Raw genomic sequence first — 21,207 nt, 5'->3', positions numbered from 1 at the left:
GCATATGCACTTTCGCTAGTGGTAGTTGGGTTTTTTCCTTACTTTTTTTGTATTTGCTCTACTTGACTTTGCAGATCAGTGTTTTCCAGGAAATACAAGCTCTCAAGAATGGACCTTTCAAACTGCTTCCAGCACTTACTTTCTAGGGGTTTTAGTGTTGAACACTGTAAATCCACATACCCTCTTGTAGTATCTGGTAATGCATACACATTAAGCTATAAACATAAAAAGATGCCTTTCAAACAATCAAGTGCATGCTGCATTATGCATGCTCAATGCACAAAGCAAGTATACAATGCTGTTGTGTGTTTAGAGATATCTGGTCATGCTATGGTGCTGTGTTTTCAGTTTGCAGGCATGGAGACCAGTATTATGAGAACAAAGAATACCTACATGCCTGAGGAAGAACCTTTGTAAGCAACCCACTGCTGCGAAATTATGTGGGACATTACCTTCGTTTATTTGCATGTACAAAGTTAGGCGCATAAAAATCCATCTGGCTGTGTCAGGAGAACTATCCAGGCCATCTGTGCTAAAAATATCACAATTGACATTGCATTTTAGCTGGTAGAAAACGTCAGTTTCAAAGATTCATTCTCATATTTCACTAGAGAATGCGATTTGCACTTCTTTCTCTCCTGTCCAGATCCTTTCACGTTTTGTTCCTGCAGAAGTAAAATGACAGAATCTGCAGTCGGATGTGGTTTTTATGAGTTCTCACTTCTCTATGCATTGTCATTTATACAAAAGCAGACAGCCACCGCTGCTTGTGGGATTTTTTTTTTTTTTTGCAGTGACTCTCCTTTGTAATTTTTTATTTTTCAGGCCATTATTAAAAACCCTAGGCATACAAGATTCCAGAGGAAGAAACCTCAAATACCACACCTGTCAACCTTCCATGACCCTATTGCTTCATGCTCATAGCCTAGAAGATTGCATGTGCAGTGATCTCAGTGCAGTGTCTGTACAAAGTGGGATCGAAATGGTTTTGATGTAGTTGCTTGATCTAAATGATAAAGAAAATGGGCACTGCCCTGAAAGCAGAAATTTTGTGTATAGAACTTGTTTCATAAGCAATATAAATCTTTCCATAAAATTGACAACAGGTTTTGGAAAAGAGAGGGAATAATGGATGACTGCATAGCTGTGCCTTCAGGAATTGCTGATGCTAAGGAGGCACGAGGTTCTTTCTTTCTTTTTGGCTCAAGTATCTTGGAGCAGCAATCATTGTTGTACGTTGGGTGAACAGTTTTCATTGAGCTCTCAGTGAGGTTCCCATTTCAGTTGTGGTACATACAGAACACCTGACATGCACAGCCATCAAGTGGAGCTTCCGACCTGTGTATTCTTGTGTTGTGCACTTAGTAGTAGTAGTATTGGAATCGCATTATTTGGTCACTAAAAATCAAGCACCAAGAACAAAGTAGGCTTGGCGCACAAGGGTCAGTTGGTCTGCTAGCTATCCAAGGCAAGCCAGGCACTCCATGAAAAAAAGAGGTGGAGAGGGGAGGTGAAGAGGTTTAATAGCCATAGGGCATTACAGATGGCAATGTGTGAAATTGGCATGTGTTTCTGGGCAGTTATAACAGTCAGGAGATGTTGCATAGTGTTGGAAGAAAGTCTGTGCCAGTGTCAGTCATTTTTCAATTGACTTTGCGACTTGTAGAATAAATAAAAAATAGGCAGCTGGTGATCATCCTTGGGCTTCATTAGTGTCCGGATTCATTCTTTCACTTATTCTATATTTTTTTGTTGTTCATTGGAAGGTGATATATAGAGGATGAAAGTTGCATGCGTGAAATAATTACCTTTTTGGTGCGTCAGTGTTTGACGTATCAATTTTAATCTTGATTCTTGTGCTGTACAGCCTTGAATGGGCAAATTCTTCCTTATGTTTTTCAGTGTGACTCCATTACTTTGCACTCTTCTTTTATCTGCTGGTTGGGGCTTCGTGAAGAGGGTAGGTCTGGAAATATTGTGCTCTAGGTATTCTGTGGTGAATTCTACATAGTATGTCACTAATTCATGGGAATTCTCTTCATGCGCATAGCAATACTGACTCTGTCAGAACAGGATTCGTTCTTTTGTGCATGCAGCCCGCAGTCTGACATCTTCCATTTTGTTTTGAGCCGTTTTTATTAGGTGGCACTGTTTATCTGTATGGGATGTACTGTGACAAAGTTTTGTTTTAGTTTTCTCGCGATAGTGAGTGGTCTTCAGCATCTGTGTATTTCATTATGTATGAATTTCAATTCATGATGGTGGTATCCCACTGGGCATTTAGACTCTCTTGCCTGTGCCATGGACATTCCCTGTATGTTCTGAATGTCCACAGGACGTCCAAGGCTGTTTCATTGCTCATTGGGATGGACTTTCAATCAACTTCATGCTGGAATTTTTTCCTTACTATGTGAAGCTGTTTGAAAAAAAATTGCTTGCCCAATGTTTCTGTAGAACTCTATGGTCTATTGATGCTGCAGACTATTGCACATGGCAGCTCGAGTTTTACCGCATTCACTTACGTCAATGTCCTCTTTTAGTTTTGCCTGAGTGGGGCCCTCGCACAAGGCAGGTCTTCATATTATAAAATGCTCGTAAAAGCAATGTATTGCTGCTGCAATTCTGCTTATAATAATGCAGCAGATAGTGAACAGTTCCACTTTTATTCACTATATCTTGCCGCATTCACTCTCTGCAGTGCAGGCCTACTCATATGAGCATCTGCCCTGTATGTAGGAGGTGCGGGTTAGAATCCCAGTCCCACTTAGCACCCACCAGTGATGCACTGTACAAACTTTCCCCCTGCCTTATACTGGATGTAATGCTTGGAAATGTATCTTTCAATCTACCTTTTGTAGATGAAAGTGCCTTGTGCCATGGCCTTTGGCCAAAGCTGCCCTTGCACTATTAATATTCATTGTCATCATCAACTTCCACTCTCATTGCTGTCTGATGAGCTCCCCTCATCAGCATGTTCCCAGAGATTGGCTTCTTCTGTGCCGTCAATGGTTTTGAAAAATCCTGTCACCTTAAACCCTTCCAAGCAGTGCACTGATATACTGATTGCCATCAAGTAGCGCATTGAGAAACTTGGTCATGGGAGTCTTCTTTTCTGTTCCCCTGATTTCTCATCCCAAAATTATAGGTGGCCTTATGTGAGTAAATATGGCATGCTGTAACTGCACTCGAGACGCATTAGTGTGCATTTTCAGATGTGCTGCTACTGACTGGGTTTATATCATTAGGGCAAATTGGCAACATTCCTGGGGAGCTGTAATCTGGGCTTTTCTACCAGTAGCCATTGCCTGAAAGTTTTTTTTCTATGTACGGTGCAAAGAGTGTAAAAGGTTCAGCGTGCTGTGCCAATGTGTTGCGTTATTAAGCATAACTTACTCTCATGAGTTGATGATCCTGCACAGGTAGACTTTTACTGTCCTTCCTATGATGCCAGTAATTGTGCAAGTGAAAAGGGCAGTGAACCGGACGTTTACTTGAATCGAATGTCGGAATTTCTAGCCAATCATCAGTTTTTTCTGAGCATAAGTGTAGTTCTCCTCTGCACATAGAATTAACAGTCAGGAATGTTTGCTTTGAAATTCATTTTTTTTAGTCTCGCCCTTCTGAATTTACATGACCTGTTACAGCTGTTGTACGAGATTGTGTTCTATATTCACCGTTTCATGCACGTAACACGAAATGAGCTGTGGCTTGTGTAGACGCATCTCAGTGGGTATAATCTGACTTTCACATGCAGGCTTGAGCGCCAGGGACCGAAAACATGGTGAACTTCATGGGAAGAACTCGGCAGGCTAGAATCTGCAGTTTTTCTGCAGATCTGCTAGCTATAATCTATGCTTGTGTCGATCGCAATGACTTATTACTTCGTTATTAGAATCTACTTTACCTTGGGGGATTCCCCTAAATCATTTGGCCGTACTGCAGTTTTGTTTGTTGCTTTAGAGAAAATTCTTAAATTTTTTGTTCTCCGAAAAACCGCCTTTACATAAACATTCCCTTGTGTACATCTCTTCTATTAACCAACTATCATAAGCTTCTCGATAAACTGGAAAAAAAAAGATAACCATCGTTTTTCTATTTGTTGCACATTGTGTAGTCCCTCCAATATTTTGCACTGTTATTCGAAGCTCACGCACAGTTGTGCAGCATGTGTTGTCTGCACCTTTGCAGGTAATTTTTTGTGGGCAGCACCATGGGGCAAGCACATGTGTCAGTCTGATCGATTTCAATCAGACACTATAAAACGCACACTCATGCTATCATCTTTTCCATACTTCTGAGGTGGACTAATTGACTGGGATGTCAATGGTTGTTCATTCAGGTTCAAGTAAATGATGTACATTTTTATCCGTAACTGCAGTTAGGTTTGAGTAAGTGAAATTGGTGTCCTGCAATATAGACTGCCTTGCGTACTCGAAGAACGATTCCAAAGCATGTCACAGTTACAAAACCAACCCTGTACACACGACGCCCTCTGTGTGACTTTATAAAAGGCAGTTTACGTGTTTTTCATTTCTGTGAACATGATTTCGTTATAAAAGAAGGTGCTAGTAAGCAAAGCAGCGGCCTGAAGGTCATAGTTCTCGCTCGCTGTTTTAAGACTCAATAGACAAAAGAAAAATCACTTCTGACTCTGTGCAATGCAAGATGGAGGGTTTCCAGCGTACACCCCACAATCTTCAACTGTTTCATCATCACATATTATGTTAAATGAGTGCTCACACACTTACTAGCATACTTACGAGGTCACGCTTGCCAGATCATAAAATTTTGATCCACTTACATCACAGAATGACTGGATCGCTCCCCAATCAACCTTGAACCACCACTGTAGTTGCATGCTAAAATACACTGCAATGTTGCAGTACACAATGCTTGTCTTTTGTACAGGCGCCTCAATCGAAACGTGGCCGCTGCACTCTGGTTCCAACCCTGGGGCTTCAGCTCAGTTGCTCAGCACACCAACCACTTAGCCACCACAGCAGGTAAACCCATAGTGGAGGACTCCGGAATAATTTTGATTACCTGGGGGATCTTTAAAGTGCAATGAAAATGTACAGCACACGGGTGCCTTTTGCTCTTCTTATCATCGAACTTTGGGCAGTTCGGGCATTTCCTCCTGGTTTCTCAAAATCCGAATTATGAAAGTTTTGCTGCCAATCATGGTATTAATTAATGGCCCAGTATGTATCAGTTGATGAATTTCAATTTTTCACTCAATTCACGGTTGGGTTGCAGGGTCACAACTGACAGGCAGTTTCCAATCAACATACCTTATGCACAGATGAAATTCTGCTTCATAAGATATAGGTAATTAAGGTTCTCCATGTGGTCTTCATAATGTTTATTTTATTGAAACATGCCCATGCCAACCATGCTCATAAGCTGCATGATGACACAAGCTGCATCGACATTAGCACAAAATTCATGTGTCGCCGGTTGTTCCAGTTCCACAGTGTGGTTCTTTATGTATTTATTTTCGTGTGTTATGGATCTATGAGAAAGCAAAGCTTCGCAGAAAGAAATCTATGTGTTCACAGGAATGTGTAATTGCGAGTGACTTGAGGAATGTCACTTTTGCATTGTACGCGAGTAAAAATGTGGTTCGTCTTTGTTAACCACCGCACAGTCAGGACAGATTCGGCCTTGTTCATGCCTTAACCTCTAAAGCTGGAAAAATGCATAGCCGCATTGCAGACTAATTTGCTTCAGTGAAACTTGCCGGACTTATTTTTTTAAGCCAGCTATTTCAGCACGTGCATCTGTGAAACAAACACAATACAGGCTCGAAGCGTGGAACTGACATCAACCTATTTAAATTCATTAAGTATGTGTGTTTTCAGCTGTGACCATCTCACTGACTCGGTCGCCACTAAGCTTTCCACACTTTCTTTTCGTGTGGCGTGCTTTAGCAAAAGACGGCAGGTGCGTGGGGATCGCACCATTCGCAGTTCTTGCATGTACGCATTCTTCTGTGTCCTTAATTGCAACGGAAATGCAACAGTTAGTTCTTTCGAGTTGCTGTGAAAAGTGTGATCTTTTATGAAATCTGTAGCGGTATGTCTGAAAACAGTTCACGCTGTACTATGGTGACTTGTGGAAGCTGGTGAGGCATATCCCGATGGCTGTAGCCAGCAGCTTGCATCGAAAGCTGGTGAAACAGCTGCTAGTTACTGCATATCACTAGGCATTTTTTTGTATATGGAGGTCATCCTCCTCTGCATGCTCGCATGACATCCAACTCTAAAATTTCTTTTCCGGTCCTAATATCCGCGAGCCATAATTGAAACATGCATGATATCCTTTGATTGTACTAAATGATCTACTTTAAAATGCGGTGCTACCTGTCATATTGAACAATGCTTGTGTCTGTTATAAGTTAGCACTTATAATGGGCATTCCCCGCATTTAGCCGTTGTGTGCTTGTCTGTCTGTTTTGTTGTGAAACCTGCTTTGTGCCAGACTGCTCACTGGTTTCCCACCAACCACCCATTGGGTTGTGGGGAAGCTGCCCAGTTTGTGTGTGTGCGTGTGTATGTACATGCACGCACATGCAGCTAGCAACCTGCCGACAATGACAGGTTTGCAAGAGGACGCGCGTTAAGATACCCATGCAAACCAAGTCGCGCCGATGGCAGCACTTGCCATAGCAGGGCAGTGACACCTTGCTTAATAGCTCTGCCATTGCACCAGGAGTAGTGCGAGGACTTCTAGGGATCTATGAATGTAAATTTGAGAATGCCCAATTCCTCATATAATAACTTGTTATAGCTATCCAAATAGCTACCTGCAAAGAACACCGGAAAAGTTAAAATTAAAGTGGTAGAGCACTTCATCCGCATTTAGCCTTACTACGCTGAGTGTAAGCTAAAGAATGACCAAGTCAACATATATGCTTTTTAACTCATTAACCCTCTTGCATCCTACCCTTAAGGCGGGCCTAAAGTGTCTGCTCCAGTTTTTTGTCCAGTAGCAATACAGTGAAATTTTTTTTCCAGCTTGTAGGCTTTTAGTCATGAGAGCACTTTTGTATATAACATGTGCAGTTAATGGTACTTTGCTGCTGGGGTATGAGCTGCATATTATGCTATGACTGCATATTATCGACTGTCCTGAATTTGTCACAGAGATGACATCCACAATGATAGCTTTGCTTTGAAATGCATAATGCATGTTGTGCTGATAAAATAGGCAACAGCTGCAGCATGTATGATATGCAATTTAGGTTGCACTCTGCTGGCTTGTGGTACTTCCTTGATGTGCTGGATCCTAGTTTTACCTTTGCCAGGTGTCTGCGCCTAAACTCACATCAGCGTTCTCTAGATGCATCGCTCCACGGGTCTCATATGTAAGGGAGTCGTCTCTCTGCTGTCGTGGGTTTATCGCATGATTAAATGTATTCTTGGATTTTGATGGCTGCTGCTGAGACATTAAGAAGCCATGGTGCCTCTTGATCACACTAAATATTCTCAGCCTTACCCATGCACAAGTGGCTGCTGTTTAAACCCTGCTTTGTGTAACTGACGCTTTTCCTTCTGCACATTCTGCTTTTCTGTTTGTTATCTTGCAGGCAAATCAAACATATTAGCCGGAGACGGCCTGCTTCATGTTAGAGGAACAACCTGCATGGACAACTTCTGCCAAACTACGCAGATAATATCCTCAGGCTTATATCCTTTCAAGCTGTGTGTCTTATGCTCTGAATTTATGATGACTATGTTATCAGTTAAGCACATGAGAATCTTTCTGGGTAATTTGTGACAAGAAAACAAGAGGTCTAGATTTGGCAGTGCCTATATACTGCTGCGGACCACTTCGTAGTTACGGTTACTGTCTTTGGTAGGATTTGAGTTCTGTTCATTGCTTTTACGATTGGCTCTGTTAACATGAATTGATTGCGTTTTTTTTCCAGCTGACATAATCTACTGATCCTCCAGTAAACAGGAGTTGCTAAAAACATGGCTAAGAAAAGCAAATTGTTCCTATATTCTCCTGAGTACTTAATCAGTTACGTGTCCTCGAAGAATTTCGGCCCAATTATCTTCTTAGGTGCTAGCAAAACAGACTCTACATTCATTTATTCTCAAATGTATGCCTTTTCTTGGGATCTTAACCACACACCCAATGATGGAGTGAGGTTGCTGCAGCATTCAATACAATCGGGCAGGTTTAGTTTGACGGGCACGAAAAGGCAATGCTGCGTTATGTGCCACACAATTTTATGTCCACTCTGGCGGCTTATGGAGCTTGGTAGCGGCATTTTAACAGGCTTTCAAGCATGGAAGTCCTCCCTGTCACCTGTGGCCTTTTTCACACTATGATAAAATGTATCCCCTCTCCAGTAAGAAAATCATTCCATTGTACCCAATGCCTATCTCTAACTTATAAGCACTGCTGCTCCACAGATAACCATTATTACCCATTGCTGTTGAAGTGAACTAATTTGCTCTTATAATCAACACCTAGATGGTAATTTATGATTGTTAAATGTTCAGGACACATGGGCACTTCCGCTAATGGCAGTTTGGTTTTTTCTTACTTTTTTGTCTTTGCTCTAATTGACTTTCCAGATCAACGTATGCCAGGGACTAAAATCTGCCAAGAATGAACCTTTCAAGCTGCTTCCCGCCCTTACGTTCTGGGTGTCTTACTGTTGAAAGGCTAAATTCACATACCCAGTAGTAGTATCGGTTATTGCTCACTCAGGCCATAAACAGAATGTGGTGCCTTTCAAGCAATATACGTGCTCAGTACACAAAGCATATTGTCACGTAGTGGTGACGGCAGTCGAAGCAGCGATGAAGACGGATGAAAGGGTCTTCTAAAGGAACTGTTTATTGGGCTGACTTGCACCCAAAATGGACTGAATCACTCGGCGGCGGCGAAGTGACAAGCTTGCTCGGCAGTCGTCGAACAGAATGCCAGCCGCTGTCGGCCGTGCTCAATTTAAAGCTGATAGCGAACTTTCAAGATAAAGAGCGCAAAGCTACTAGAACATTCTGGAACAACGTAGAATCAGCTCTGCCTGGCTGCGATCAATCGAGATAAATCTAGTCGCGTCTTGCGTAGCAAACGAAGCGATAAGGTGATGTGGCGGCAGATTTGAAAAACGAACACACTGCAAATATTCGCGGCATTACTCCCCTCTCAAAGAAGCATTGACCCGATGCATTAAAACAAATAATGCGACTAGTGAGGAAAAAAAAAACGGATCTTGCGAAAATAGAGCATGGAAACGCAGCGGCCTTTGGCGCGCATAATACGGCTTCAGGCGGACTACATGGACAACTTCTGGTCGTACGCGGATGCAGTCATTGCGTCATGGATAACTTCATAATCTAGTTCACCCAGCCGACGAAGAACCTTGTACGGGCCGAAATAGCGGCGCAAAAGCTTTTCACTCAATCCACGGCGGCGAATGGGCGTCCACACCCAGACTTGGTCTCCTCGCTTGTATTCCGCATTGCGTCTTCGTAGGTTTTAGCGTCTGGCATCGGAGCGCTGCTGATCTTTGATCCATAATCGGGCAAGTCTTCGAGCTTCTCCTGCGCGTTGAAGGTAGGCGGCAACGTCGACGTTCTCTTCTTCTGTAACGTTGGGCAGCATGGCACTAGCGTGGTCGTGGCCTCCCTGCCATGGACGAGCCTAAAAGGCGTCATCTGGGTGGTCTCCTGCACTGCGGTGTTGTAGGCGAAGACGACGTAAGGCAGGATGACATCCCAGGTTTTCTGTTCGGCATCGACATACATAGCGAGCATATCGGCAATGGTTTTGTTAAGGCGCTCGGTCAGTCCGTTGGTCTGCGGATGGTATGCAGTTGTCCTCCGGTGGCTGGTTTGGCTGTAGCGCAGGATGGCTTGCATTAGTTCCGCCGTGAATGCTGTTCCTCTGTCCGTGATGAGCACATCGGGGGCGCCGTGTCGAAGAAGAATGCACTCCACGAAAAATTTGGCGACTTCTGCTGCTGTTTCGTTCGGTAGGGCTTTCGCCTCGGCATAGCGGGTCAGGTAGTCGGTCGCTATGATGATCCACTTATTTCCAGATGTTGACGTTGGAAAAGGGCCAAGCAAGTCCTTGCCAATCTGCTGAAAGGGCCTTGAGGGAGGTTCAATGGGGCTCAGAAATCCTGCTGGTCGTGTGGGAGGAGTCTTTCGTCGCTGACAACCTCGGCAGGTTTTCACATAGTGTGCGACATCGGCAGACAGTCGGGGCCAGTAATACTTGTCTTGAATGCGGCGGCGGGTGCGAGTAAACCCGAGATGTCCAGCTGTCGGCTCGTCGTGTGAAGCCTGTAGAACTTCTTCGCGGAGACAAGTAGGTACAACAAGGAGATAGGCTGTTTTGCTCGCTGTAAAGTTCTTCACAAGGACCTCATTCTGCACACAGAAGGAAGACAGTCCTCGCTTGAATGAAGCGAGGGGTGAAGAAACCTTGCCTTCCAGGTACTCGATGAGGCCTTTTAGGTCGGGGGTCCGAGCGTTGCTGCTGAGCAAAAGAGCTAGGGCTGATGGGTGCCAGGAAGGCATCCTCATCGTCGTCCGGCGGCGGTGCATCTACAGGGGCTCGTGAGAGGCAATCGGCGTCAGAGTGCTTGCGTCCGGACTTGTAAACGACAGTGACGTCAAACTCCTGGAGACGCAGACTCCATCGAGCGAGTCGGCCAGAGGGGTCCTTCAAATTGGCAAGCCAGCAAAGCGCGTGGTGGTCGCTGACCACCTTGAACGGCCGTCCGTAGAGGTAGGGGCGGAATTTTGACGTAGCCCAGATGATGGCAAGGCACTCCTTCTCAGTTGTCGAATAGTTAGCCTCGGCCTTGGAAAGGGAACGGCTAGCGTATGCGATGACTTTCTCCAGCCTGTCGCTTTTTTGAAAGAGGACGGCGCCTAGTCCCACGCTGCTTGCGTTGGTATGAACTTCTGTATCGGCGTTTTCATCAAAATGCGCAAGGATCGGTGGGGAATGTAATCGACGCTGAAGTTCCTTGAAGGCTTCTGCTTGCGGCGCTTCCCATTTAAACGGTACGTCTGCCTTCGTCAGTTGGATCAGGGGCTCGGCGATGCACGAAAAGTTTTTCACAAATCGTCGGTAGTATGCGCACAGTCCGAGAAATCTGCGCACTGCTTTCTTATCGGCCGGCGGTGGAAACTGTTCAATAGCAGCTGTTTTCTGCAGGTCTGGGCGTACTCCTTCCTTGCTAACGATGTGGCCTAGAAACAGCAGCTCTTCGTAAGCAAAGTGGCATTTCTCTGCTTTCAAGGTTAGGCCAGACGACTTGATTGCGTCTTGTACTGTTCGAAGTCTTTTGAGATGCTCTTGAAAGTTCGAGGCGAAGACAACGACGTCATCTAAATATACCAGACAAATTTTTTCAGCTGACATAATCTGGTGATCCTGCAGTAAACATGAGTTGCTAAAATGCATGGCTAAGAAAAGCAAATTGTTTCTATATTCTCCTGAGTACTTAATCAGTTACGTGTCCGTGAAGAATTTCGGCCCAATGATCTTGTTAGGTGCTGGCTAAACAAACTCTACATTCATTTATTCTCAAATGTATGCCTTTTCTTGGGATCTTAACCACACACCCAATGATGGAGTGAGTTTGCTGCAGCGTTCAATACAATCGGGCAGGTTCAGTTTGACGGGCACGAAAAGGCAATGCTGCGTTATGTGCCACGCAATTTTATGTCCACTCTGGCGGCTTATGGAGCTTGGTAGCAGCATTTTAACAGGCTTTCAAGCATGGAAGTCCTCCATGTCACCTGCGGCCTTTTTCACACTATGATAAAATGTATCCCCTCTCCAGTAAAAAAATCATTCCATTGTACCCACTGCATATCTCTAACTTATAAGCACTGCTGCTCTATAGATAACCATTATTACCCATGGCTGTTGAAGTGAACTAATTTGCTCTTATAATCAACACCTAGATGGTAATTTATGATTGTTAAATGTTCAGGACACATGGGCACTTCCGCTAATGGCAGTTTAGTTTTTTCTTACTTTTTTGTCTTTGCTCTAATTGACTTTCCAGATCAACGTATGCCAGGGACTAAAATCTGCCAAGAATGAACCTTTCAAGCTGCTTCCCGCCCTTACGTTCTGGGTGTCTTACTGTTGAAAGGCTATATTCACATACCCAGTAGTAGTATCGGTTATTGCTCACTCAGGCCATAAACAGAATGTGGTGCCTTTCAAGCAATATACGTGCGCAGTACACAAAGCATATAAACAAAGTTGTCACTTTGGAGTCTCCCGCTTGGGCTTCTGTGCTGTGTGTCAAAGTGCAGGCTTGAGGACCAGTATTACGAGGACAAAGAGTGCATGCCTGAGAAAGAACCTTTGAAAGTAACCGAGTGCTGCGAACTTGTGCAGGAACTTACCTTCATTTATTTGTATGTGCGAATTTAGGTGCGTGAGAATCCATCTGGCCGTGCCAAGAAAACTATCCTGACCAGCTGTGCTAAAGATACCACAGTTGACATTTCATTTTAACATGTTAGAAAACATCAGTTTGAAAGTTTGTTCTCATATTTTACTGCAAGATGCCAGGTGCACTTCTTTTTTCTTGTTCAGATCCTTTTGCATTTGGTGCTTGCAGATTAAGAAAATGACAGCATGTGGAGTCAGATGTGGTTTTTGTGAATTCTCACTTGTGATTTGTGCGTTGTCATTTATATGAAAGTAGACGGGCACCGCTGCTTGCAGGATTTCTTTTTTTGTAGCGACTCAATTTTGTTCTTCATTATTTTGCAGGCCATTATTGAGAAGCCAATGCATACCAGGTTCCAGCAGAAGAAACGTTCCATACCATGCCTGCCAAGCTTCCATGACTCCATTGCTCATGCTCATAGCCTAGAAGATTGCATGTGCAGTGATCTCAGCGCCTTGTGTCTATGGTCAAAATGGAATCGAAATGGTTTTGATGTAATTGTCTGAAGCACAGGGATCTGAATAAGAAGAAAAATACGCATCACCATGAAAGCAGAAATCTTGCTTATTGCACTTATTTCGTAAGCAATATAGTTCTTTCCACAGGAATGACAATGAGTTTTGGAAAAGAGGGAATAACGGGAATAATAGATGGCTGCATAGGGGTCTCTTCAGCTATTTGTGGTGCTGGGGTTAACAGGTTCTTTTTTATTTTTGGCTCTAGAGTCATGGTGCTCATTGGTTGAACAGTTTTCATTGAGCTCTCAGTGAGGTTCTCATGTCAGCTGTGGGACATACAGAGCACCTCATGCGCACAGCGGTCAAGTAGACTCTCCGACCTGTGTACTCTTGTCATGTGCACTTAGTAGTAGCAATAGTGTTAGAATCACATTATTTGGTCACTCAGTATCAAGTGCCAAGAAGGGAGTAGGCCTGGCACACGAGGACCAGTTGGTCTTGCAGTGATCCAAGGCAAGCCAAGCACTCCACGAGAATGAGGGAAGGGGAGGTGAGTTGTCTGAATGGTCGGGGGAAGGCATTCCAGAGGAGAATGGGTCAATTTGGCGTGTTTCAGGGCAGTCATAACTTTCGGGAAATGTTGCACATTGATGCAAGAAAGTCTGTGCCGGTGTCAGTAGGACGTTCCATGTCACTTTGTCAATTGACTTTGTGACTTGGAGGATAGAAAAAAACTAAGGAGCTGGAGCTCACTGTTTGGTAAAGGAAGCTCATTGGTTCCAAATATTTATGCTGAATTAAAAATACAAATAGCAGAATATAGCAGCTTTATTTTAGAGGCTAAATTTGGTGAATCAGACCCTATTGCGTGTTTCAAAGCAAGATCACTTGATCGCCATTGGGAAACAAAATGTGTCACACCATATATCAGAGTTCAAAATGCAGTTACAATGGACAATGTATGGTTGTTCTCTTAAACCTGCAATTTGATTCTTTCATTTATGTCATATTATGTTTGTGCCATATTGTTCCCTTTTCTCTTTTTCACTCAAAGCAGAAGTATCAAAGGTGAATTGTATGAGTTGAAATAATTACCCTTTTGGTACATCTGTGTTCGAGACATCAATTATTGTCCTGATTATTGTGCTGTACAGCCATAAATCTTCTAATTTTTGCCTATGTCATTCTATCTGACTTCATAACTTTTCACTCCTGCTTTGTTTGATGGCTGGGGCTTTGTAAATACTGCAGCTATGCAAAACCTGTGCTGTCAGTATCATGTGGTGAATTCTACATGTTATATTTGTAACTGTTCGCTGGTTTAAAAAAATTTTTTTGGCGCACCTGGAGAGTACACTAAAATTGCTTGTGGTTGATCAGAGATGACTGACCTTCTTTCCTCATGCACATAACATTACTGCACTGCATTGAAAACAGTATTTGTTGCTGTGTGCATTTATCCTCACTCTGACATCTTTCATTCTGTTTTGCGGCGTGTTTAATAACGCGATACTTGGCTGTAGGAGGCTTACTGTGATGTAGGAACTCTTTTTAGTTTTCTCAAAATACTGATTGCTGTTCTGAACATCTGTTTTCATTATGTATGGATTTCAATTCATGATGGTGCTGTGCCAGTGTGTAGTGTCATTAATTGCATAACTGACACTTATGAGTTCATAGCCTGATAAGGCAGGCTTGTACTGTCCTTCCCATGAAGCCAGTAATTGTGCAAGCAAACAGGTCAGTGAAGTGGCTATTCACTTGAATCCAATATGCATGAATATTTAGGCAATCATCAGTTTTTATGAGAATAAGTATAGTTCTGTGCACATAGAACAGGAAGTCAGGAATGTTTGCTTTGGGTCTCACTTTTTTATGAGCTCACCCTACTGAATTTGCACAACCTCGCACAGCTACTATACAAGATTGTATTTCATATTTGCATTCTCATTTATGTAGCACAAAATGACAGTGGCGTGTGTTGACTTTTGTGTCAGTGGATATAATCTGACTTTCACATGCAGGCTTTCATCAGGGACTGCACACATAGTGTACCTTATGTGCAAAACTTGCCAGATTAATTCATCAGGGACTGCACACATAGTGTACTTTATGTGCAAAAACTTTCCAGATTAAGTTCTGCAGATTTTCTACTCAAGTTCTTCTTGAAGGTTGACTTTGAAAGATCACTATGAAGGATACGGAATATTTATTTCAGCGAACTATGGTGATATTTGGCTTCGATATTCTGGAAGGTATTTTGTATGATATTTGAACTACTGACCGAACTTTCACCCTTGTGAATTCTGTTCTCTGATGTGAAGACTTGTGCAGTGGCCATGGTCTCATCAAAATTTTAGCCTTTACCCTTGGCCTCTTCATAGACACTGTCTAAGGAGCGAACAAAGGTAAAAAATAGCGACGTGCTCAGCATAGCTGACTGCCACTCGTTTAGTTATTAAAGGAGTATAGACACCTAATTTTGGTGGCATTTTTATTCTATACAATGATGTGGAAGGCACTACTACGCATGAATTGCCATGGGGTATACACCTAAGACTGCTAAATCATTTATGATTATATTTTTCTCTCACGATGTTTCATTTCAATAGCCGAACGATGGCTGTGATGTCAAAGTGTGGTTTTGTGTCATGTGAGGCATGGAAAAATGGCAATATATTCACTGCTTTATCATTTTAATTATAAGGCTGAACCCAGCCTTTTTCAAGAGCCAGAATGGAAACGAATGGAAACGAAATTATATTAGTTTTTTCATACCTCACGTGATCTATAACCACTATTTGACGCCAGAGTGCTGATTCAGCTATTAAGCCAATAAATGAAATACTTTTATAGATTATTTAGTGGTCATCAGAGAACACCAGGTGGTAATTCATGTATAACAATGCCTTATGCATCATTACAAGCAAGAAAGTGCCCATCTAGAAGTTAGGCATCTTTGCCCTTTTAAGGTCATCTGGATGGGCTTGAAACACTGTCATGATGCCAGTAATGCAATTTCAAGTGTGAAAGGCGGTGAATTTTCGTGAATTACAATGGCTGACATATATTATTGGCAATGATGATGTGTGCAGCAGCCTAACTGTTCCCTTCAACTGCATGCAGAATTAACTGTAGGGATGTCTTGCTACAGGCTGTAATTCTTAATGCTAACCTGCTGATTAAAACTTTTGGTAAACATCCATAGCTTTTGATGAGTGTCCTGCACATTCATCTCGTATCTTTAGCTCCAAGTGAACTGTGGACTGTTCTTGTATTTTACTGAAAGTATTCTGCCTTTAAAACGCAGGTTCTGTGGTCATGCAGACCGGACACGGTGCATCTCCTGGCCAAGATTCTTCCCATCTCAGCCATTGCATGGAATCTACTCCTTCTGGCATAGGGAACCGCCAGGACAAACCCGCAGGAAAGAACCTGCATGCATGCACCCACTGCAGCAAGGGATTCATACACAGATCCCAGCTAGTGATGCACCTCCAAGTCCATACCGGCAAACGTCTGTACCACTGTGAGCACTGCGGAAGGAACTTTTCTGTCAAATTCAACCTGGAACGCCACTTACACACTCACACTGGTGAACGCCCTTATCATTGCGACCAGTGCGGTAGCAGCTTTACACAAAAGGGTACCCTGGTAGCACACCTGCGCACTCACACTGGTGAACGTCCTTATCATTGTGACATGTGTGGTAGCAGCTTTGCACAAAAGGCTACCCTGGTAGCGCACCTGCGCACTCACACTGGTGAACGTCCTTATCAATGTGACCATTGTGGTAGCAGCTTTTCATCGAGCAGTCACCTGGTGGCACACATCCGGACCCACATGGGTGAAAAGCCGTTTCAGTGCCAGCTGTGCCCCATGGTCTTTCCACATAGTTCAGCCCTTGCGAGGCATGTTAGAACCCATAAGGGTGAAAAGCCCTTGCAATGTGATTTGTGCCAAAAGACATTCTGCCAGAGGGAAGGTTTGAAACACCACAAGGATGCAGTGCACAAAAATAGCAGTGCTCCATGATACCCCTTATCAATATGTTTTGCTAGCTACTGTCCCGTGTTCAAGCTAACGAAGTTTTAGCTGAATACCCTATGGAAGATGTTGGTGGCTAATCTGTATTTAACTACATATCTTAGTTTGTGTTCATTTTGACGGACTTGTCAGATAACATTTGTTGTGCCTTTAGAGAACACACTAAAATTCGGACTAAGTATTTCTTGAACAAGGATTGCGAGCCTGCTGAGCTCGTATACTTGCTTGAGAGTATATAAAATCATGGCATACATGGGTGGCATCACTACCTGTTGAAAGGAGACCTTGAAAAACTTGATACCCAATATTTATGGCTCATTCCAGTTGTCAGCCTGGCTCAGTGAAGAAATTTGGGGGAGTCAAAGTGTGCACAACACTTCTTTTTAATCTTGCGGTCTGAGTGGGCTATATTAAGTGATCCTCATTTTAAATTCGCTTATTTATATCACTGCCCCTGTAATTGACACTACAGGAATATCTGCTCCTGTCACAATTTTTGTGTGTTTATTCAAGCAGTGTTAGTGGCAGGAACCAGTGGGGACAAATAGGTGTTCAGCCTCAGAATGAGATGTTTTGTAATATTTTGCAGGGATCATGAGTTCAGTGTTTGGAATGTTTGGAACAAACACTAACGAAAGAAGTTCACCAGCATTTGCCTCACGATTCCTTAGAGCACTGTCTTTGCTGGATATAATGAAATTATATGTGTGGGCTATTAGGTCAACACCATTTTCAATCTCTTTTGGTTGTCAGGAAATCAACTGTTTGTGACCATTTCACTTTGAGCCAGCTATCTTTGTTGTATTGGTGTTACTTAAAAATGCTTATCTATTCACATAAGCTGAATTGATCTGTGCTTATTTAAATAGAAAATAATCTGTACTGCAGAGAAAAAACAGCATTGTAATCTTTAGTGTATTGTCAAGCTCCTAATTTAGGTCAATTGTATGAAATTGCTTAGTGCACATGAGTATTTACTGCATTTGCCATTATAAAACGTTGAATACATTCTGGCTATTTGTACAATTCACTTGACATATTGTGCATTAAAACTGAAAAGCAGTTCAGCTCTTTGCTTAGCCTGCTTCTTCACAAAGCTATGGATCCTTTTTTTTCATTATTATACTTCAAGCATCCACAGACATCATTGTGCCTTGCATCGACAACGGAATTTCTTTTGCTCTCTTCCGCACTCAGTGGTGTTCTTCATAGCAAGGCTATTCTATCTGATGGAATTGCTTTAACAGTCGCACACCAACTTGTGGTAATAAAGGAGTAATTACTCCTTGACATCCACCCAAGCGGAGCCGTATGGCTACAAAGGAAAGCTGTGGAGCTTCCACGAAATCCTATAGTCTAAGAATAATTAGTCATGGTCCGGGATTCAAACCCGGGACCACTGCATTACTTCAGCGGTCGCTCTGCCAACAAATTTTATTTAACCAAGAGGTTTCTGTGGAAGCTGCATAGCTTTTCTTTGTAACGTTAAGGCTGCGATTGGCTGGATGCTAATTACTTAATTCACTCTCATTACAAATCTACTCCAGCTTGGGAGATTTCCCTAAATCATTTGACCAACTTGCATTAGTTTTAGTGCTTGCTTTGGAGGAAACTAAATCTTTCATTCTTTCAGCAACCATTAAAACTCTTGCATAGATCGATTCTAATAAAGAACAGTGATAAGTTTCTTTGCAAATAAAAAACATTGTCTCCACTGTTTTATGTCGTTCATGGTGCAGTCCTCCACATGCCTCGCATCCTTATTCTTTGCTGCTCATGCTCAGTTATGCTTGTGCTGCCTGCACCTTTGCAGCTATTTCTTTGGGCATGGACACATGTGCCAGTCTGATTTTAATCAGACTATAAAATGCATGCTCATGCTACCCTCTTTCCCTTATCTGGGGGTGGAATGCCTGACTAGGCTGCCAAGGGCTGTCAAGAGACAGAAGGCAACAGCCACAGAAAGCAAGGAGCATAGGGGATTTTGTTTTAATTATTATTTGTGGCATTAATTAATGGTTATTAGTAGTGACTATTTTATCACTTATAGATAACTGATTAGAAAAGTAGAACGACAAACAACCACATGCTGCCGATGGGAAACTAACCAACGACCTCCGAATTATGCATCCAGTGCTCTACCAACTGAGCTACAGGGACGGATGTTTGATGTTTTGCTTTGGGGGCATTTAAATTTTTTACGTTTTGACCTAACCTTGAGAGTGTTCACCAGCATCTGTGGTTTTGGTTCCCACTGTTGGCATCTGGTTGTTTTTTCTGCTTTTCTAATCAGTTATCTTCATCTAATCAGTTATCTTCAAGTGATAAAATAGTCACTAATAATATCAATTTATCAAACCATAAATAAGAATAATAATAAAAACAAAATCCCCTATGCTCCTGGTTTCTGTGGCTGTTGGCTTCTGTCATATAAATCGAGAGCCCCTCATGTTTCTTCCCCTCTATGCTATATATATATTTATATATATAAGCTGCCACGGTGGCTGAGTGGTTATGGCGCTCGCCTGCTGGCCCGAAAGACGCATGTTCAATCCCGATCGCGGTGGTCGAATTTCGATGGAGGCGAAATTCTAGAGGCCCGTGTAGTGTGCGATGTCAGTGCACGTTAAAGAACCCCAGGTGGTCGAAATTTCCGGAGCCCTCCACTACGGCGTCCCTCATAGCCTGAGTCACTCTTGGACGTTAAACCAAACCATAAACCAAGCTTATATATATATATATATATATATATATATATATATATATATATATATATATATATATATATACACACACACACACACACACACACACACACATATATACACACACATATGTGTGTGTGTGTGTGTGTGTGTGCAGGAAGCCAACAGTTACCGAAACCAAGGTGCATTTTTTTATTGTTTTATTTTATTGGTACATACTGTCAATCCCATATGTATAACAGGAAGGGCATAAGTTGAACAGTCTAATAAATAAGCACAATAAGGCAAGCAAGCATAACACAAAGGTAAACACTCAGCGTTGTGAGGGTAAGATGTTTAACAAGAACTCAAGAATAGAAGTAAAAATGTATAAACTTTCAAATGGACGGAACAGACAACAGTAATCAAGGAACAGAGAACAGACACTGGAAGCCAATGAATCAATATTTTAAAAATGAAAGGCAAAAATGTAAGGTAATGCAACGGAAGAACATGTAGAAATGCGCACACAATGAACACGATCTGTGCCTGACTGGAAGGCGGGTACATATGCAAAGGTGCGTAAAGCATTTATTCCGTACCCAGTTGGTGTTCGACGAGGGCTACAAAGTTATTTAATGATGAGCAGCTTGTGATGGTTGGGTCAAGGGTATTCCATTCGCGTATGGTTAGCGGGAAGAATGAGTGTTTAAAGCAGTCGGTCCGGAAAGTGTACTCGTTTAAAGTATGAGAGTGCTTATGGCGTGTGGGCCTGGTATCTGTAAAGGATAAATATGTAGAAGTGTCAATATGCAGCTGATTATTGAGCAACTGGTGCATGAATCTAAGACGTGCTAGTTTGGCTCTCTTCTGCAATGTAAGCATACCAGCTTTCTGGAGTAGGTCAGTTGGTGAGTCAGTTTGGCTATATTTATTAAAAATGGATCTGATTGCCTTCCTTTGTACTTGTTCTAGTTTACTTACATGTTGTTTAGTAGAGGGAACCAGACAATATTAGAGCATTCAAGAATTGGCCTTACAAGGGTATTATGGGCTAATAGTTTTGTCTCTGATGGGGCTAGTTTAAGGCGCCTTCTCAAGAAGAAGAGTCTTTTTAGAGCCTTGGATGTAATGCGAGTTATATGGGAGTTCCATCTAAGGTCATGGGATATGATTACACCGAGGTATTTGTGTTCTACGACTTGGGGGAGTGGGATATTATTAATGACATACTGAGATGCTGATTTTTGTATTTTCCTGGTTATTGATAACGCGGCAGATTTTTTTACGTTTAGGTTCATTTGCCAATCATTACACCATTTATTTACTGTTTCAAGGTCGTCGTTCAGAGCTACATTGTCTGCGGCTGAACTGATCTCGCGGTATATTATGCAATCGTTGGCAAAGAGCCTGATGTTAGAACAAATATTTGATGGTAAGTCATTAATATAAATGAGGAACAAGACAGGGGCTAATACGCAACCTTGTGGTACTCCGGATGTTACAGGCACTAAGTTCGAGTTTTCCAGGCTAAGCGAGACGTATTGTGATCTGTTTGTTAAATAGTCTG

General features: G+C 42.6%; 1 protein-coding gene across 3 annotated transcripts in view; it reads left to right on the top strand.

Annotated features, from left to right (window-relative positions):
- Positions 1–18,670, top strand: part of LOC144103894 (uncharacterized) — a 29,915-nt gene extending 11,245 nt beyond the window's left edge. For 2 of the 3 annotated variants that reach the window (XM_077636600.1, XM_077636601.1), the window contains exons 3-5: positions 4,909–5,003; positions 7,589–13,456; positions 16,217–18,670. In XM_077636600.1, the coding sequence (XP_077492726.1) occupies positions 4,909–5,003; positions 7,589–7,631 (138 nt within the window). In that variant the 3' untranslated portion in view covers positions 7,632–13,456; positions 16,217–18,670. The remainder of the gene's footprint in view (positions 1–4,908; positions 5,004–7,588; positions 13,457–16,216) is intronic. The other variant, XM_077636599.1, reaches the window with a different exon arrangement.
- Positions 18,671–21,207: the final 2,537 nt, after the last annotated feature.

The sequence above is a fragment of the Amblyomma americanum genome, chromosome 9 (genome assembly GCF_052857255.1).
Source record: "Amblyomma americanum isolate KBUSLIRL-KWMA chromosome 9, ASM5285725v1, whole genome shotgun sequence".
Classification (NCBI taxonomy): Eukaryota; Metazoa; Arthropoda; class Arachnida; order Ixodida; family Ixodidae; genus Amblyomma; species Amblyomma americanum.
The sequence above is the reverse complement of the archived record's forward strand: the minus strand, read 5'-3'. Positions and strand labels throughout refer to the sequence as shown.